Source organism: Meles meles, chromosome 6, assembly GCF_922984935.1.
Source record: "Meles meles chromosome 6, mMelMel3.1 paternal haplotype, whole genome shotgun sequence".
Lineage (NCBI taxonomy): Eukaryota > Metazoa > Chordata > Mammalia > Carnivora > Mustelidae > Meles > Meles meles.
This window is the reverse complement of record NC_060071.1, coordinates 103,986,778-104,007,400: the sequence shown is the minus strand read 5'-3', so window position 1 is coordinate 104,007,400 and position 20,623 is coordinate 103,986,778. Positions and strand designations below refer to the sequence as shown.

At 42.7% G+C, this 20,623-nt stretch overlaps 1 protein-coding gene across 3 annotated transcripts in view; it reads right to left on the bottom strand.

Annotated features, from left to right (window-relative positions):
• Positions 1-16,575: 16,575 nt before the first annotated feature.
• The window catches only part of FRMD6 (FERM domain containing 6), a 75,659-nt gene continuing 71,611 nt past the window's right edge, over positions 16,576-20,623 (bottom strand). For all 3 annotated transcript variants that reach the window (XM_046010128.1, XM_046010127.1, XM_046010129.1), the window contains exon 14: positions 16,576-19,042. In XM_046010128.1, the coding sequence (XP_045866084.1) occupies positions 18,758-19,042 (285 nt within the window). In that variant the 3' untranslated portion in view covers positions 16,576-18,757. The remainder of the gene's footprint in view (positions 19,043-20,623) is intronic.

The window sequence follows — 20,623 nt, the reverse complement described above, 5'->3', positions numbered from 1 at the left end:
GGCACTTAGTGTGTCTGACTAGTTCTGTGCAACTTCATCATCGGCCTGGATTTGTGTCACCCCACCATCGAATAGAGAAATGTTCTGTCACACGAAGAACTCCATCATAGTGCCCCAACCCCAGAGACCACGAGTCATTATAACCGTCATTTCGAAGATATGATAGAAATGGCACAATAGAGTATGTAACATTTAGAGACCAGCTTTTGTTCACTCAGCCGAACGTCCTTGAGACCATCAGTGTTGTTGTAAATATCGAGAGTTCGTTTTTAATTACTGGATAGTATGCCGTTAGATGGAAATACCACTCAGTTCAGCCATTCACTTCTTTGAAAGACATTTGTGTTGTTTTCAGTTTGGGCCTCTTACACGGAAAGGTGCTGTGGACATTGTATAGTAGTAGGGCAGAGGTTTGGGGGATGTTCATTTACATTCTTCTGGCATATTTGCCATTTTTGTATCATATGGTAAGTGTATGTCTACTTTTATAAGAAACTACCAATTGCTTTCCAGAAGAGTGTACCATTTTGCATTCCCACTAGCAATTTTTGAGCGATCCAATTGTTCCATATTCTCACCAGCATTTGGTATTGTCGGTATTTTTTATTTTAGCATTTCTAATGGGTACAAGACATAGGATGCTTTTATTGTGTTGTGTTGTATTTGTTTGCAGGTTTGCTGGCAAAAGGTGAGCCTCTGACAAGTTCATGGGCTGAAGGGAAGGAATGAGCTGAGAGAATGAATTGAGGGTCTAGGAGAAAGGAGACGAGTGAACGTGGTCTGGAGGAGAAGGAAGGAAGATGGGGGTGGAATGAGCTTTGGCAGCAAGATGTGTGCCTTATTCTCTGACCCTGGAGGAAGGAATGTCAGGATGGCTAAGTGTGTAGAGCGAAGCTGTCAGTGAGAGGTTAAGAAGTTGACTCTAAGCAACACAGCAGCAGAAGCAAGATGAGAAGTGGAAGGCCCTGGGGATCATTATCACCTGGGGAAGAGCCTGGGCTCTGGATGCTGGTACTCGGGCTGCCCAACCCCCTCACCAGCTACGTGACCTGGGGCACGCTATCTGATCCCCCCAAATACTCCGTGTCCTCATTTATAAAATGATAATAGGCCCTCCCTCATAGGGTTATCGTGAGACTCGTGTAAGGTTCTATGCGTGCTATGAATGGAGAGTGGCAATGAAGATGGTCACACAGCAAATCAAAGAATTAAATATGCCAGGGAAATTCATGGTCCAACTGTTCGATAATTTTTGGTTTATATGTCTTTCTACTACCTTCCACAAGGCTGAAAATAACTTGAGGGTAATTTTCTTTGTCTTCCTAGCATCAAGTGCCATGCCTTCCTCCTAGAGGGCTCTCAGTAAAATTTGTGAAATTGACTGAATAAATGAGTTGTAGTCAACTGAAAACAGCTCAGACTCCTTGACCCTCAGGCTGCCTTCCCCTTCAGCACACTATCCCTGGGTGGGGGGTGGGGGGCAGGGGGAGAGAGGCTCTCACTTCTGTGCTTGCTACACCAATCTTTCTCTGGGACCACCAGACAAAAGAATAATGATTCCTCGAATTGGGCTCTATAATTCAGTTCTGAAAATGCAAAAGCATATTACTCACGATTAAAGTCAAGTGATCTATTTCTGTTGGTTACAAATTACCGAGAATTTAAAAAGCTAAAGCAGAGGGGCGCCCGGGTGGCTCACTCCATTAAATGTCTGCCTTGGGCTCAAGTCATGATTCCGGGGTGATGGGTTCGAGCCCCACATCGCATCGGGTTCCCTTGCTTAGCGCGGGGGTGGGGAGGGGGCTGCTTCTCCCTCTGCCCCTCCCTCTGCCCCACCCTACCTTCTGCTCTCTCTCTTTCAAATAAATAAATAAATAAAACCTTTTTTTTAAAAAAAGGAAAAGGAGAGAAAGATCGATTGTCAGAGAGATTTCTTTGAATTACCTGTTTTTAGGACCATCTCGCGTCCTGGGAGGGACCAAACTTCAGCTAGTTCAACAGGTGCAGAGGCGGAGGGCTGAGTAGAGGGCCGGGAGCTCGAGAGGGCGGAGTTGGGGGGTGGCGGAGTGGCAGTGGGGCCAGCTGGCTGCTCGCTCAGTGGGTTCAGGTGCGCAGTGTGGGGGAGGGGCCCAGCGCCAGCCAGGCTCACCAGGGAAGGGCAGCGGCCAGAAGAGCGGCGGCCACAGCACACCTGAGTCTGGTCGCGTTTTTTAAACCTTGGTCTTCGCCCCAACCTTTAAAAAAATGATTGTAAAAACACCGAGCTTCCTGTCCACCTCTTCTCTCTCTCCTCCCTCGCTCGGATAAGATATGGGGCTAACTAACACGGGGCCTGCAGACGTTCCAGGGGGAGCGGCTCCAGCAAGATGAGTGAGCCACGGAGGCAACACGGGAATTTGGAAAATCCGTGAACTGCATACCACCTCCCGCCCCCGCCTCAAATCCTTCCAGTCTTGGCAATTGCGCCTCTGCAAGCACAGGTGGAGTCCAACATTTCCCGGAACCTCCACGAGTCCCAAGCCCTGGGTCCCTCCTGCCGAGCCACTCGCTCTGACCGTCAGGGGGCAGGCTGCGGCCAAGAACGGGCTGGGACACCCCAAGGCTGAGCTTGGCGCCCCGCTCTCCCTCCCGCCCCGCCTCGCCGGCCGGGTGGAGAGCGTCCCCAGACTCGGCTCAGCGCTTCCCGCACTGGCCTGTGGGATTCCTTCCCCATTTGTCACAGAGGCTGCCCGGGAGTTGAGCTGGGCCCTCGAGGGACTCATTCCCTCATTTCCATTTGAATTTGAGAACCACGCACCTAAGAATTACGTGGGGGTGGGGGAGGCGGCGTTTATTCGGGGTCCTGATTCTGGAGGCTGACTCTCTGGGTGGGGGGTTTGGGCCCAAGAATCTGCATTGTATGCAACCTTTTTGAGGGTTCTGAGACAGGTGGTGCAGGAACACACTTTGACAAGGCAGTGCCTTAAGCGGTTCAAACCAGGACAATCCGTCCATGGAGGGATTTGGCTTTGTATCTAGCCCAGGACTTAAGCAGGCCAATGGGATGAGGCGTCAGATGCGTGGTCTCTGGCCACGTGAAAGAACGCCCAACACCGGGCTGAAGGAGGCTGGGGATGAAGGGAAATTCTTACTACTGGTCCCGGATGAAGAATACTGCTGCTCGCCCAGCCCTGTCCTGATGCCCTTCATGCCCTCTGTTCCTTCTGGTCACTTTTGGGCACTGGTTTCCTTTGTCATCCTCTTTGATGTGCCTCCCTCCTCCTCATTGCTCAGAAAAAGCATCCTGGATTAGAGACCGCTAAGCCCTCTGCTCGGGATAATGCTTGCTGTCCTTCATTGGTGCTAAGACACAATGTACCACATGAGCCTCTTGATGGAATAACAGCTCTTCAGGGAGAAGTGGGAGTGAGATAGGGCATCAAATATGCTCATGGGTCCAGTCCCAGACCAATACAAAATGTGTTTGAGAATTGAGAAAGGTTTCTTTTTCTCAAGATCGAATGTTACTTTATTCATTCAACTCAAATTCATAGAGAACCTTCTGTGCCAAGAGCCTGTTGGGAGGGGTGAGCTAGGTTCCTAATGTCACCCTCATGGTGCTGCTACCATGGTGTAGGAGGCAAGAGATGAGAGCATAATAATTGAATTAGTGAATCACAGAGTTGGAGATTGTGACTGCTGCTAGGAAAGAAAGAAATAGGGTGATATGGCAGAGACGCAACGGAGGGGCCAATTTCAGTTGGGTGTTTAGGGACGAACTTTCTGAGGACGGGTCATGGAATTGAGGTTGGAAAGAAGAGAAGGACCTAAGGTGGAATATTCCGAGTAGAGAGTGCTTTCTTGTAGACCCATCAACAGTCTTCTACTTACAGTCATCTCCCATGCTGACATCGTCTGTGTCTCCACCCACTCCCTCCACATGCAAGGCCTCAGGTTCCTTCTTCTGCCCCACTTTTTGTCTTAGCCCCTGGAGGCTGGGGGCTGAAACCTGAGTCGGCCCCAATCCCATGCCAGGTGGAGCAATTGACTTGAGCCATTTCAATAAAGGCTTTAAGTTACCAGACACCCATCTGCTGGCTGTTCTCCCCAAGGAAACGGGAGCCAGATCACTTTCACTGGGCATCCACCCCACATGTCCCAATGTGCAGGGAGAAAGGGAGATTCATCCCGGCCTTCTGGTGCTTTCACTACAAACAACTCCCATGTGGTTGCTGGAAGTCTTTTTCATTAATAGCCCAACACCTCCCAGAATAGCCTGCAGGTGTTGTCAGAAAGAGTCCAAGCCCAGAGGAATGGCCTCCCTCTTCCCTTCCACCTCTTGGGTTGGTGCCCACATTGTGTTCTGTTCATTGGAGATCAACTTAACAGCCCACTCCTCAAAACAAAGCCTGACTCCCCACCCTTCTTGCTTCAATGTGCTGATCCTTTTCTCTTTATGGTCTCTGGGAACCCAGGGTTCTTTGCTAGTGACTGAAATCAGTTTTATTTTCTTAAAAAGAATTTTTAAAGTAATAGATCGGTAAAGCCTCTAACAAAAAAGAGCAGTTTCCTCTTCCCTCCCCAGATGCTAACACTTTGAGTTCTTGATAAAAAGAATTTTTAAAGTAATAGATCGGTAAAGCCTCTAACAAAAAAGAGCAGTTTCCTCTTCCCTCCCCAGATGCTAACACTTTGAGTTCTTGAGGTGGTTCTAGAAGAAAAGTATTTGCCTCCATATTTTCAAGTAACATTCTCACAATACTTTTATACTGTTTTTTTGTGGTTTTTTTTTCAATTTGGGATTTTATCTGCCAGCTTCCTAATATGGAAGATAAGATACCACTTAGTACACCCAGTCACTCTCTCTCTTCTAAGACTGAAGGTTCTCTGGACCTAAGAGAGCTTAAAAAGCAAGTCTTTTAAATATTGAAAGAGAAGTGCTCTTCAGTACCATACCCAGCAAAGATCTCTTTCAAAAACAAACATGAAATAAAAACTTTTTTTTAAAGGTTTGGCAATAATTTTATTTTTAGATTTATGGACACTGGAATATTCCTGTGGTAGAAATGCAATTTAACAGATAACCATACATACCTATGTTTTGACATGTAAATTACACATTTGCATTTCTTCCCAAAACTTGGTTTCAGCATCAGAACTGAAATAAAACCTTTTGTAGTCTTACAAAAGCTGAAAGAATTCAACACCAATAGATGTGTGTAAGAAATGTCAATGGAAATCTTTCAGGCAAAAAGAAAATGCCAGATGAAAAAATTTATTTGCACAAAAAATGAGAAATACCAGAAGTGGGAAACATGTGGGTAAATATAAAACACATATTTTTCATATTTTAAGTCTCCTTTTAAAAATAACTGACCATTTAAAGCAAAAATAAAAACAATGCTTTGAAGTTTATAACATATGTAAAAAGTCAAATGTGCCACAACTGCAAAGGACCAAGAAAAGGAAGCAAGTATTCTGTTGTAAGTTTCTTATACTATATTTGAAGTGGTGTAATATTATTTGCAGGTGGATTATGAGAGTCTAAGATGCATACTATGAACTTTAAAGCAACCACTATAAAACAAAACAAGAAGCATAAGAGAGAAAATGAAATAAAAATCTTTAAGGCCAAAGAAGGCAAAGAGGAAAAAAGGAAAAAAGAAGAGGACGAATAAAAACAAATAGAATGTTGGTACATTTAAACCCAATCATACCAATAACCAGTTAAATGCAGAAGTCACTGAAGACATTTATTTACAAGGAATAGCCCAGAACTTTTTGAAACACAGACACAATAAGAACAATTTTTTCCAGAGGCAAAAAAAAACACCATAGAATTCCTGTTATTAATGGGAGTGATGAAGGCTAGCAAGATGGCAGAGGAGTAGGAGACTAAATTTCATTTGGTCCCAGGAATTCAGCTAGATAGTTCTCAAACCACTCTGAACACCCATGAACTCAACAGGAGATTGAAGAAAAGAATAGCAGCAACTCTATGAATGGAAAAGTGACCACTTTCTGGAATTTTCAGGTCCTTCTGATTTGTTTAGTGTATTTTTTTCTGGAGTCATTGCTACCCTTTTAACGTTTTGTTCTCTCATCCATCTATTCTTCTCTGGACAAAATGACAAAACAGAAAAATTCACCTCAAAAAAAAAAAAAAAAAAAAAAGAAGAACAAGAGGCAGTACCAACTGCCAGGGACCTAATCAATATGAACATTAGTAAGATGTTGGAACTAGAGTTCAGAATAACGATTATAAAGATAGTAGCTGGGCTTGAAAAAAGCATAGGAGATGCCAGATAATTCCTTTCTGGAGAAATAAAGTCTAACCAAGTAAACATCAAAAAGGCTATTAATGAGGTTCAATAAAAAAATGGAGGCTCTAACTACTAGGATAAATGAGGCAGAAGAGAGAATTAGTGATATAGAAGACCACATGATAGCGAATAAGAAGTTGAGAAAAAGACAAACAACTACTGGATCATGAGGGGAGAATTTGAGAGATAAGTAATACCATAAGATAAAACAATATTTGAATAACTGGGATCCCAGAAGAAGAAGAAAGAGAGAGGGGCAGAAGCTATATTGGAACAAATTATAGTGGAGAACTTCCTAATTTGGGGAAAGAAACAGCCATAAAGATCCAGGAGGCACAGAGAACCCACCTCAAAATCAATAAAATAGGTCAACACCCCGACATCCAATAGTAAAAGTTACAAATCTCAGAGACAAAGAGAAAATCCTGAAGGCAGCAAGGTAAAAGAGGTCTATAACTCACAATGGGAGAAACATTAGATTGGCAGCAGACCTACTCACAGAGACCTGACAGGCCAGAAAGGACAGGCATGATATATTCAGAACACTAAATGAGAAAAACATGCAGCCAAGAATACTATATCCAGCTATTGAAAATAGAAGGAGAGATAAAAAGCTTCCAGGACAAACAGAAATTAAAAGAATTTGCAAACACCAAACTAGCCCTATAGAAAATATTGAAAGGCGTCCACTAAACAAAGAGAGAGCCTAAAAGTAACATAGACCAGAAAGGAACAGAGACAATATACAGTAACAGTTACCTTACAGACAATACAATGGCACTAAATTCATATCTTTCAAGAGTTACCCTGAATGTAAATGGGCTTAAATGCCCCAATCAAAAGACAGAAGGTATCGGAGTGGATAAAAAAAACCCATCGGGACACCTGGGTGGCTCAGTGGGTTAAGCCTCTGCCTTCGGCTCAGGTCATGATCCCAGGGTCCTGGGATCAAGCCCCACATCGGGCTCTCTGCTCAGCAGGGAGCCTGTTTCCCCCTCTCTCTCTGCCTGCCTCTCTGCCAACTTGTGATATCTCCCTCTCTCTCTGTCAAATAAATAAATAAAACATTAAAAAAAAACCAAAAAACAAAAAAAAGAAGACCCATCAATATACTGTCTGCAAAAGACTCATTTTAGACCCAAAGACACCTCCAGATTTAAAGTGAGGGGGTGGAAAAAAATTTACCATGCTAATGGAAATCAAAAGAAAGCTGGAATGGCAATCCTAATATCAAACAAATTAGATTTTAAACCAAAGACTATAGTAAGAGATGATGAAGGACATTACATCATAAAGAGTCTGTCCAACAAGAAGATCTAACAATTTTAAATATCTATGCCCCTAACATGGGAACAGCCAATTATATAAGCCAATTAATAACAAAACCAAAGAAACATATTGACAATAGTGCAATAATAGTAGGGGGCTTTAACACCCCCCTTACTAAAATGGACAGATCATCTAAGCAAAAGATCAACAAGGAAATAAAGGCTTTAAATGACACACTGGATCAGATGGACATCACAGATATATTCAGAACATCCCATCCCAAAGCAACAGAATACACATTTTTCTCTAGTGAAAATGGAACATTCTCCAGGATAGATGACATCCTGGGTCACAAATCAGGTCTCAACCAGTACCAAAAGACTGGGACCATTCCCTGTATATTCTCAGACCACAATGCATTGAAACTCAAACTCAACCACAAGAGGAAAGTTGGAAAGAATTCAAATACATGGAGGCTAAAGAGCATCCTATTAAAGAATGAATGGGTCAACCAGGAAATTAAAGAAGAATTTAAAAACTTCATGGAAACAAATGAAAATGAAAACACAACTGTTCAAAATCTTTGGGACACAGCAAAGGCGGTCCCGAGAGGAAAGTATATAGCAATACAAGCCTTTCTCAAAAAATAGGAAAGGTCTCAAGGGCCTAAAAGAGCTGGAGAAAGAACAGCAAATAAAGCCCACTCCAGCAGGAGAAGAGAAATAATAAAGATCAGAGCAGAAAACCAATGAAATAGAAGCCAAAAGAATAGTAGAACTGATCAATGAAACTAGGAGCTGGGTCTTTGAAAAAATTAATAAGATTGATAACCCCTGGGCCAGACTTATCAAAAAGAAAAGAGGAAGGACCCAAATTACTAAAATCATGAATCAAAGAGGAGAGATCACAGCCAACACCAAGGAAATACAAACAATCATAAGAACATATTATGAACAACAATACACTAGCAAATTTGATAATCTTGAAAAAATGGATGCATTCCTAGAGATGCATGAACTACCAAAACTGAACCAGGAAGAAATAGAAAACACAAACAAACCCATAACCAGTAAGGAGATTGAAGCAGTAATCAAAACTCTCCCAACAAACAAGATTCCTGGACTAGATGGCTTTCCAGGGGAATTCTACCAAACATTTAAAGAAGAATTAATACCTATTCTCCTGAAACTGTTCCAAAAAATAGAAATGGAAGGAAAACTTCCAAACTCATTTTATGAGGCTACCATTACCTTGATCCCAAAACCGGACACAGACCCCATCAAAAAGGAGAATTATGGACCAATATCTTTGGTGAATGCAGATGCAGAAATTCTCACCAAAATACTAGCCAACAGGACCCAACAGTACATTATTCACCATGACCAAGTTGGATTTATTCCTGGGCTGCAGGGTTGGTTCAACATCCACAAATCAATCAATGTGATACACTACATTAATAAAAGAAAGAATAAGAACCATTTGATAGTCTCAATAGATGCAGAAAAAGCATTTGACAAAGTATAGCATCCTTTCTTGATTAAAATTCTTCACAGTGTAGGGATAGAGGGTACATACCACAATATCATAAAAGTCACTGATGAAAAACCCAGAGCGAATTCTTCATGGGGAAAAACCGAGAACTTTTTCCCTAAGTCAGGAACATGGCAGGACTATCCACTATCACCACTGCTATTCAACATAGTACTAGAAGTCCTAGCCTCAGCAATCAGACAACAAAATGAAATCAAAGGCATCTGAATCAACTCAGTAAAGAAGTTATACTCTCACTCTTTGCAGATGATATGATACTTTATGTGGAAAATGTAAAAGACTCCACTCCAAAACTGCTAGAACTCATACAGGAATTCAGTGAAGTATCAGGATGTAAAATCAATGCATGGAAATCAGTTGCATTTCTATACACCAACAATAAGACAGAAGAAATAAAAATTAAGGAATCAATCCCCTTTACAATTGCACCCAAAACCATAAGATACCTAGGAATAAATCTAACCAAAGAGGCAAAGAATCTGTACTCAGGAAACTATAGAATGAAAGAAACTGAGGAAGACACAAAGAAATGGAAAAACATTCCATGCTCATGGATTAGAAGAACAAATATTGTGAGAGTGTCTCTTCTACCTAGAGAAATCTACATATTTAATGCAATCCCTATCAAAATACCATCAAGTTTTTTCAAAGAAATGGAACAAATAATCCCTAAATTTATGTGGAACCAGAAAAGACCCTGAATAGCCAGAGGAATGTTGAAAAAGAAAAGCAAAGCTGGTGATATCCCCATTCCGCACTTCAAGCTCTATTACAAAGCTGTAATCATGAAGACAGAATGGTGCTGGCACAAAAACAGACACATAGATCGATGGAACAAAATAGAGAGCCCAGAAATGGACCCTTAACTCTATGGTCAACTAATCTTCAACAAAGCAGGAAAGAATGTCCAATGGAAAAAAGATAGTCTCTTCAAGAAATGATGTTGGGAAAATTGGACAACCACATGCAGAAGAATGAAACTGGACTATTCCCTTACACCATACACAAAAATAGACTCAAAATGGATGAACGACCTCAATGTGAGACAGGAATCCATCAGAACCCTTGAGGAGAACACAGGCAGCAACCTCTTCAACCGCAGCTGCAGCAACTTCTTCCTAGAAATTGCCAAAGGCAAGGGAAGCAAGGGCAAAAATGAACTATTGGGATTTCATCAAGATCAAAAGCTTTTGCACAGCAGAGGAAACAGTCAACAAAACCAAAAGACAACTGATAGATTGAGAAAAGATATTTGTAAATGACATATCAGATAAAGGGCTAGTATCCAAACTCTATAAAGAATGTATCAAACTCAATACCCAAAGAATAAATAATCCAATCAAGAAATGCACAGAAGACACGAACAGACATTTCTTCGAAGAAGATATCCAAATAGCCAACAGACACATGAAAAAGTGCTCAACATTCCTCCACATGAGGGAAGTACAAATCAAAACCACAATGAGATACCACCTCACACCACTCAAATGGGTAAAATTAACAGGTCAAGAAAAGACAGATATTGGTGAGGATGCGGGGAAAGGGGAACCCTCCTACAGTATTGGTGGGAATGCAAGCTGGTGCAGCCACTCTGGAAAGCAGTGTGGAGGTTCCTCAAAAAGTTGGGAATAGAGATACCCTACAACCCAGGAATTGCACTACTGGGTATCTGCCCCAGAGATACAAATGTAGTGATCCAAAGGGGCATGTACACCGGAATGTTTATAGCAGCAGTGTCCATAATAGTCAAACTATGGAAAGAGCCCAGATGTCCAACTACAGATGAATGGTTAAAGAAGATGTGGTATATAGACACAATGGAATACTATACAGCCATCGAACCCCCCGACGTCTTGCCATTTGCAAAGATGTAGCTGGAACTAGAGGGTATTATGTTAAGCAAAATAAGTCAATCAGAGAAAGACAATTGTCATACGATCTCACTGATTTGTGGAATTTGAGAAACAACACAGAGGATGTAAGGGAGGAGAGGAAAAAATGAAATAAGATGAAACCAGAGAGAGAGACAAAAGATAAGAGTCTTAATCTAAGGAAACAAACTGAGGGTTGCTAGAGTTAAGGGGGGGGGGGGGATGGGAAGGATGGGGGCTGGGTGACAGACACTGGGGAGGGAATATGTTGTGGTAAGTGCTATAAATTGTGTAAGACTGATGAATCACAGACCTGTACCCCTGAAACAAATACATTATATGTTAATTTAAAAAATGGTGGGGGGGAAATGATAGCAGTGAAGAATTGGTGATTTTTTTTCTATAAAGGGCCAAAGAGTAAGTGTGTTGGGCTTTGCAGGCCCTATGGTTTTGTTGTAGCTACTTCATGCCACCCCCACAGCTGGAAAGCAGCCCAGATGATAGGTAAAAGATTGAGCAGTGTGTGTACTGAGCATTCATCCCAAGAGCGGGGAGAAACTCATGCAGACCTCCAGAAGGCAGGCGTGCTCTCCATCGCTTGCCCTCTCCCGAGTCTTTCCGCTCTGTGCAGTGCTCTTTTCTGGTACTCAGCCCTGTGAACTCTAGCTATGTTGGCTTCCCCAATTCTGCTTTCTCAATTCTGGGAGACCCCTGGGATCTGCTTGGGTCCCTCCTCCCTTGGTGGCCTGGAAACTCACTCCAGGCAGTAAACTGGTACAATGACAAGGCTCGCCCTGTTTTTCTCCTCTCGGGGCTGACTCTACTACACTGTCTACTGTTGAAGTTTCAAAAATTATTTCTTAGATATGTTTTCCTTTTCTAAATTTGTTTAAGGTGAGAGGGTAAAACTGGTCCTATTACTCCGTCCTGGTTAAGATGTTTCATTGTTGGGATTTAACTGATGGGAAAAATTGATCTCCTATTATTGAGTCTTTCCTTTTAACAACACGGGGTATTAATTGAGACGTTCTTTTAATTTCTCCAGTGCCTTTGTGGTCTTCCACATTCACTTAGCTGTCGCATATAAAGGCCCTTACAGAGGCTCCTTCATTTTTTTCTTAGCATCTTATTTAGACCCTGTAGCAATGTAGAGATAGAATCTAAATAAGACCCTGGGGTTTCTGCTTCTACAAGTATCTCCTAGACGCATCCTCTTCCCCCTACCTGCAGATCAGTAGAGGGCCTGTGACTTGACCTTTGGGGTTGGCTTCATTCCAGCTGACTCTTTCATGATGGTAGAGCAGGGATGGACAGCTCTGGACTGGGGCCTGGGCCGGTACTTGGGAAAACCCTAGAAGCACTCCTCATGGAACCCCAAGGTAGAAACTGAGTTAGAAGGGTACCTGGGCAGCTCAGTTGTTAAGTGTCTGCCTTTGGCTCAGGTCATGATGCCAGGGTCCTGGGATTTAGCCCCACATTGGGCTTCCTGCTCTCTGGGGAGCCTGCTTCTCCCTTTCCTACACCCCCTGCTTGTGTTCCTTCTCTCGCTGTCTCTGTCAACACATAAATAAATAAATAATTAAATAAATTTTTTAAATCTCTAAAAAAAGAAAATGACTTAGAGCGGGTTCATTTTGGCATGGCTTGGCTGAAGCTTTTTTCTACTTTTTTTCTTCTTTTTTTAAGTAGGTTCCACTTTTTTTTTCTTTTTTTAAGTAGGTTCCACACCCAGTGCATAGTCCAATGTGGGGCTTGAACTCGTGACCCTGAGATCAAGACCTGAGCTGAAAACAATCATCAGACACTTAACAGACTGAGCCACCCGGACTACCTGCTTTTTTCTACTTTCATCTACACTTGGGCATGGATGTGCGCTGAGAAGTAAAACCTAAAGATTGAATTATACGTCTTTCTGTATCTGGTTGTGGGGTCACTCTACCTTCTTTGTGCTCTGGGCCTCTTTGTTGATGGTTACTAATATGCAGGAAAAATCACCTCCAATAATATCTCTGGGATAAACATGCATTTGTGAGCTAGTTAGGGAAGTTGGGGATGTTGTGTTGTAAACACCAGCAAGTAATTTAGAAGCAAACTTGGAATATAATTCCTTTCTAAAATGAGAACTACCTGTTTTTATGAAATCCATCTCTTGTCATAATGATAGTAATAAAATGAGGAGACCTTAACTGACTACGGTTGACACTAGATGGGTAAACACCCATCCTATGTAATGAGCTGGCTAATTATGGCTGTGCCCTGTTTATTGACCTTCGATTAATCTCTTGAGAGTATATAACTCCATCACCCACAATGTCTCATGGCATCCGAGCAGGACTTTTCAGAGGTCAGACTCCTCCATTAACTCAAACTAATGTCTTAAAATCAAAGGGCTAGGCGGAAGTTAGTTAACTTTTATTCACCCTCCTCCTCTTTATATAAGGTAGCAATCACAACCTTTATATAAGGTTGCGATCACCTTATATAAAGCATCAGAGAAATGACAAAGCAAATAAAGGTGACAGGGAGGAGATCTTCGAGTATTTCACTCAACTCACATCACTTCCACTCTCATACTTGGCAAAACAATTATACGTATGTACCACCCAGCTTTCTAGAATGTGGGTGTATTCAGACTTCCCGAAACGGTGAGTTCCTTGGACTTGAACACTGGTCCACGCTCTGACCTCTCTGTACTGGTAAAAATAATGTCACTCTCATAAAACGCAATAAACCAAGACACTCTGGCAAGGCAACTCAGCCCAAGTGTGGATGCCTGCTCAACTGCTCAGGCCACCTGCAGAACGACGGGTCGGCACCCTGATGCACACTGGCACCACTGGCCGAGCTTCTCATAGCACCATGCCCACTCAGACCGAGTAAACCAGGAGCTGTGGTCTGGGCCTCGGACGCTGCTGTTTGAAGTTCTGCTGGTCACCCTTATGTGAAGCCCAGCTCGAGAGCCGCTGCCTCCACATGAGAGTGGTGGTGGCCATGGAGCCAATAGTTAATATTTGAAGCATTCATGCAGAGTAGATTTTAATTCATTATATAAAGCGGTAGTGAACTTTTTGGTCTTCCCAAGGATGTTGCCAAGTATGGAAAACTTGCCTCTTTCTCTCATATTTAGCTTAGAGGGTGATGTGTTTGTGTATGAGGCAGAGAGGGAAGGACAGAGAGAGGGAGGAGAGGGGAGAGAGAATGAGAGAGACAGGGAGAGTGGCACAGCTCCATAATGTCTGAATTTTTCTTCTCCCTGTGGCCATATCCTTTCTCAGGTCATCATCTCTCTAGTCCTGTTCCCCTCTCCCTACCTTCTAGCAGCACTGATCCCATTCTTCCTCTCAAACGTGTCCCTCCTTTGATCATCCCCTTGGGGTTGGCTTCATTCCAGCTGACTCTTTCATGATGGTAGAGCAGGGATGGACAGCTCTGGACTGGGGCCTGGGCCGGTACTTGGGAAAACCCTAGAAGCACTCCTCATGGAACCCCAGACTGGCATCCGGTCCATAGGAAAACTCAGCATCCTCCCCTGGGCACCAAGGGCTTTTCATGACTAGTCTGGAGAGAGTCGTTCCTTAAGCCCAAAGGTCCCTGAGTGAGCATTGTTGTCTCTGGCTTCTCATCTTTGAGCGGTCGGTTTGTACCTCACCCCGACCTGCCGGAAGTTCCCTCTCAAGGTTCTTCCTCTGAGTAAAACCTTTGTTCTTTCCACCTTCCACTTCCTACCCACCCCCAGCTCTCCACTGTTTTTGCACCAGAGCAATACCCAAATAATCCTGCCACAGATCTGGTATAGGGGGAGCTCAAAAAAACAGTGTGTAAGCGAATAAATTTCATTTCTTGCAGTAGCAAAATTGCAAGTCTGTCTTCTGTATTAGATTGTGAGCTTTCTCTAAGTGCGGTGGGTAACACGGTATATATAGCAGAGAAAGCAAAGCTTTTGGAGGTGGATTTGGGTTGCAAATGCTGCCCGAGATTTAAGAGCAGTAGGGTGTTGGGGAAGTCTGTTTCCTTGGCTATAAAATGAGTTGACTCCCTGAAGGGTTGTGAAGATTAGACATGGCGGGTGTCGTGTCAGCTACACAGCAGGTGACCAGAAACTTAACTCACAATTTACCAGGTGCACTGCAAAATCCATAAGTAACACCTCACTAGAAAGCTTGTCTTTTGGATTGCATGCTTCCAGATGGTCACGATTCTATGCAAGTAACATGTTGGCTAGAAGATTTGAAAACACTCCTCTCTCCCACCTTCGTCCTCAGGGGTATATTGTAACTATTACCTTATTGAATCCCCCCAAAATGGCCCTCGGAATTATTAATCCCACTGCAGGCAAGAAAACCAGAGTAATGGGAAGATCACAGCCATCCTTTCACGAGGCTGCCCGGGCTCTTCAGAGCCCTGTCTACTGACCCAAAGTGCAGGTCCAGGCTTGAACCTTGTCTTGATTCCACATGGCCCTCTCCTTCAGCCTGGGGGATGCCTGCTTTGAAATTTAACCCCTTACTTTCTACAACTGGAAATTCAACACTCCAAAGATGATTATTTTGTGGGCGAAACTAAGGTGGTTATTTTCATTTAAAAAATGAAAACCATTCTTTACTGAGTGCTTTCAGGCCCTCAGCGTGGGCGTGCCTAGTGGCTGGCTGCCATGGCCTCTTGGAACCTTGGTTCCCTCATCTCTAACTTGGGAATAAGACTGGCACCTGCCTTATGTGCATATGAGGATTAAAGGAGTTGATCCGTGAACTCCTAGCGTGCATGGGATGGGCACAGCGTATGGCGGGGCTCAGCCTCTGTCCTCACGAGCATCTCCGCCACGGGGGCTGGCCGGCTCGGAGCCCTACCACACCGGGCCTTTAGGAGGTGCCTCCAGGTGCTCTGTTACAGGAAAGAAGAACACAAAGAAAACATTCACTTCTTAATGCCTCTTGGTTCACTTGAGAACTCTCTAAAAAAAAAAAAAAAAAAAAAGGCACTTTAAAGACAAATAAAAAGTAACTTTATTGACTGCTAATCTTACCATGAAATGCCTATAAGAAATCATTACAAAATACTGCAGTTTTCTTTTACACACTTTTGGTATCATCCTGATATGATGATCCTTTCACAGAAAGGATTATATACAGTTTATGTAGATATAAAGCTCATTGTTGCAAATACAAATGTAGACGTAGAGAGGCCGTATGTACCAAACAGGTATACCAACCAGCAATACTATTAACAAATGTAGAATAAATTACAGCTTCATACATTTCTTTTCCTTTTTTTATTGTTTAAAACAATTTCCAAATACAAAATGTCAGTAACCAAAATGGATTTTCATATACATATATATAATTCTGCTGCAAACAGTGGATCAAAAAGCAAAAACCTTCCTTAGCATGTTTCATTTTTGAAAACCCACAAGATTATTCATAAACCCAATTAGAAAGAGGGTGTGCAAAACCACCAACGATGCTGGCAAAACCCTGAAGACCTGATTCTGGTTGAAGTACAGAGAAAAAAGAAAGCACTACATACTTAATTAAAGATGCTTTTGTCTTGATGTTTGAAGTACAGAGAAAAAAGAAAGCACTACATACTTAATTAAAGATGCTTTTGTCTTGATGTTTGCAAGAAACGCTATGAGCTAAGGAAATGCACCACATTATGATCTGGGCTCTTTTCAGTTAAACCTCCCAGGATGTGTCTCTGACGCATCTATACGAAACGGTGGATTATTCAACGACTTACTTGTGAGTGAAGCAGTCAGTAGCTGATCCTTCTACCCTTTCGTACAGAAGACTGAGATCCTTTTGTACATTCGGATATATGAAACTTTGGTTCTTTTAGAACTTTTGATAAAAGCAAAATAATTTCATGACTATAGAACTCTACAGAACTTGTGTTCCTTTCTCAGTGTTGGGTAAAACTGATCTGCCTGGGCTTGGAGGGCACACACTGCCCAGTGGGTGCACACGCACGGGGGGCGTGCAAGGGGCGGCATAAAGGCAGGGCCGGCCCGTGTTCTCCACATGCTCATCATACTGACTCCCATGCGGAACACCGCATTTTCTGCTGTACCCGAAATCTATTTCTTTGTTACCTGAAAACGTAATCTTGTATAAAAATATGACTGTTTCTTTAGAAAATAATATAGTTTTTTTTTTTTTTTAAGAAAACCTGGCAGATAGAAAAAATGGTATATCAAAATATGGTAAACAAATGTTGTAAAATACGAAATCATTACAAACATCTCATAGAAAGACACGTTGTGCTAAAGTTCTCTCCCGAAGTGCGAACAACATTGTTACTATACATCTAAAGGTTAACAGATTCACTCTCCTGGACCTGGTTTCATTCTATATCTTAACAGCAGTGGCAGTAACTGTCTTAGAAATGGCCCGCTCTAAAACGCTAAAATTTTCTGTACACTCTAACTTCGAAATTAACAGAAGACACCCTCTGCAGCCGTGGTTTTAAACCCCAATGCATATTAGCTCCATTTGGAGAGCTTTAAAGGAAAAGGCAAGGGCACGTCGACCTTGCCGCAAGAGACTGAGTTTATTGGCCTGAAGTGGGACCAAGACATTGTCACTTTTTTTTAAAGCTCCCCAAATAATTCTATTGTGCAACCAGGGCTGAGGATCACAGCAAAAGACCCGTGAGAAAACAGTCATTCTTAACTCGACATATATTAAATGATTGTCTGTAGGTATCATTCATTCAGCAACACATTCTCCAAGTTCAACGAGAAAGACCATATACACAAAAACAGTCCTGGAAGCCAAGAAGAAGAGTTAGTAAGCTTTAAACACATATAAACACACCCAATCTCCAGTATTTATATATGTATAACATATACGTACAGTTATGGTATTTTGGTTAAGCAGAAACTAGCATTACCATAATTGGTTCTTGATTAAAACAAAGCAAACAAAACACCAAGCACAAACATTTTCTAAGACATTTCCATAGTTTTAACAGAAACTCGTTTTGCAAATGCCACAAAATGCACACAGACATGAACACCACTGATCAGTTATTCTGAGGAGAAACTCTGCTGGGTCCTAGAGCTTTCCGGGAGAGCAGGAAGAGGACAATGGCACCGAGCAGGCATGAAGGGGTCACAAGGCATCAAAGCACACAGAGCCTTCTGGTTATTGCTTCATTCCCGTCTTGTGGACCTGGGCTGTGCTTCTGTTATGTCCATGTCTTTGGCTTGCTAGAACTACAGGATTTTGACCACTTTGTTAGTGTTCACTTTGGGACAGCCCCGGAGAGGCGGCAATGGCTACGTACTAGGCAACAGTCTCTCCGTTAAAAGGACAGACTCTTCTCTCCTCTCTCAAACCACTTGTGTGAGGGACTGACCAAAAAAACAAACAAACAAACAGACAAAAAAACAAGCAAACAAATAAACCTAACAACATCTTTCACATGATTTAAAAAAATGTGATGTCGTGTAATCAAACGAAAAAACAAAAACGAGGAACAAACACCAAGACTCAATGTTCTGAAGGCCTGGTAACCAGTAAAGTACATTTCCTTCCAAAGGATCATGAACTTCTGGGCACTGGTCTTGGTGTACATTCTCTGTAGTTCTTTTATCTCTGTGTGATACTTAAAGTGCAGTTGTCCCAAGGCTTTTATTTCCATCGCAAGTATCATCAAGAAAGAGCTATATGTTGAGGGGTGAAGAAAATCTGGCACAATTCCATGGCTTTCCAGCCTCCAGCAAACAGCAGGCTGCCCGCGGAGCCAGCTGCGTGCAGACGTACTCTATACAACGAACTCTGGAACTTCATCATGAGTGAGATCCAGAGAAAAGTACTTGCTGGTTCTTTTGACTGGAAAAGCATCTTGGATGTTGACACACTGCTGAGCCAAGCAGCTATTGCAGTACAGGCCTTCCTCATCCAGTTCATGGCCGCACCCAAAAGTGTAGCTCTGAGCAGTGTCTTGACATAGACCTGCAATGTGCAAGAAGTCTTTCTGATAAAGTCGGATGTCATCCAGGCTCAAGCTATGTCGATCAGTGGAGGTCTTTGGTTTCCGACATATAGTCTGCAGAATAAGGGAAGGTAAGAACAACTTTAAGAGTATAGACCAAAGTGAAAGGTTAGCAATATTTGCCCTTATAAAGAGAGAGCTGCAAAATCTTAGAAGGTTATGGAATCTTTGTATGTTGGAAAGTGATTTCCAGTCTGAGGTTTCAGGGCTGCTGAGGCCCTGTGGGGAAAATGTCACAGCCACCAGTAACAGCAACAAACATTCACCGAGTCCTTAGGTGCAAGGCCCTGACCATTCAGTCTTCCCATCAGCCCTGTGAGGTCAGTGCCATTATTCTCCCTGTTTACAGACGAATAATCTAAGGCAAAGGAAGTAAATCCAACAGGAACCAACTGTCTCTAGCATCTCAGAAGTCAAGAAATGGTCTTGAAATAGGGCTGGAAAGGTAAAGATAGGGCCCAATTTTTTTTTTCCCACTAGAATATGACAATTCAGCACGGTAACATTTTCGTGCTGAGGTCTGTTATTATTTTAGTAAGAAGTGGGGAAACGAACCAATTATTATTCAAGAAACACAACTTCAAGAAGTGTTTTTTTAAAAAACTAGAATTCTTGGGTAGAAAAATAATACAAAGTCCAGAGAAGGCTGCGAGGCAAGAGTTGGGTCCCGAACACTGTAAGCAGTGTTCTGCCAAATACTTCATACAGCAGGCAGCAGACTTCTAGAACTCATTATCCTAAGAAGTGCTACTGGCTGAAAATATAAATAGGTTAAAAAGTGGTTCAGATAATTACATGAATGAAAGATGCTTAATGGGTGATAGAAGGAAATAAGGCATCGCCCCTCTCAACTCGAGCTGCTTGAAACTGCACAAACCAACCTTGTCAGAATAAGTGCTCACGTTTTACTAAAGGCTAAAGTGCCGGGAGAGAGAACAGGGTCTGAGCCCAAAAACATTTTATTAGGAACTACCACCCCTGGGAACCCTCTGAAAATGCCAATCGGCTGTACTCAGGCAGGCCTCCTGGGGGCCGCCAGGGTCTCCCACACGGAACACGTTAGGTCCTCGTGGCAGGCACACAGGGGGTGCTCCTGCCTTGCGGCTGTGGAGCCCAAGCTGGGCCCCACGGACATTTCTGTACTGTCAGATCTAACACCGGGGACAGAACTAGGGGGTGAACCCAGGTGGTGTGACCCTGGAGCTCATAATCATCATGCTACACATACTGCTTTAGAAATGACTCAAAAACATTTAATAAGACAGCAGGTGCGCATTAAGGCTACTTAAATGAGACAGATGGAGAAAAGGGAGGAGAGAACCATACACAGAAGACAAAAAAAAAAAAAAAAAAAAAAAGAATTTTAAAAAAGACGGAGACAGTCCAAGAGAGAGAGGCATAAACGGGAGAACAAGAGATTGCTCAGGAAGAAGATGTGAGGATCAGTTATAGAATAAACCCAGATACTGCAACCACGAGTTTCAGAGTGCTTTATCTTCTTATATGTTAACAGTGTAGCCAGTGACCACAGGGTATCAAGCAGCCTCACTCAGCATACTTTGAAAATCCAATCTGGATAGAAAAATCAGGGTGTGGAAACACTTCTGCCACAACACACCTCACGAGAAAATCCTT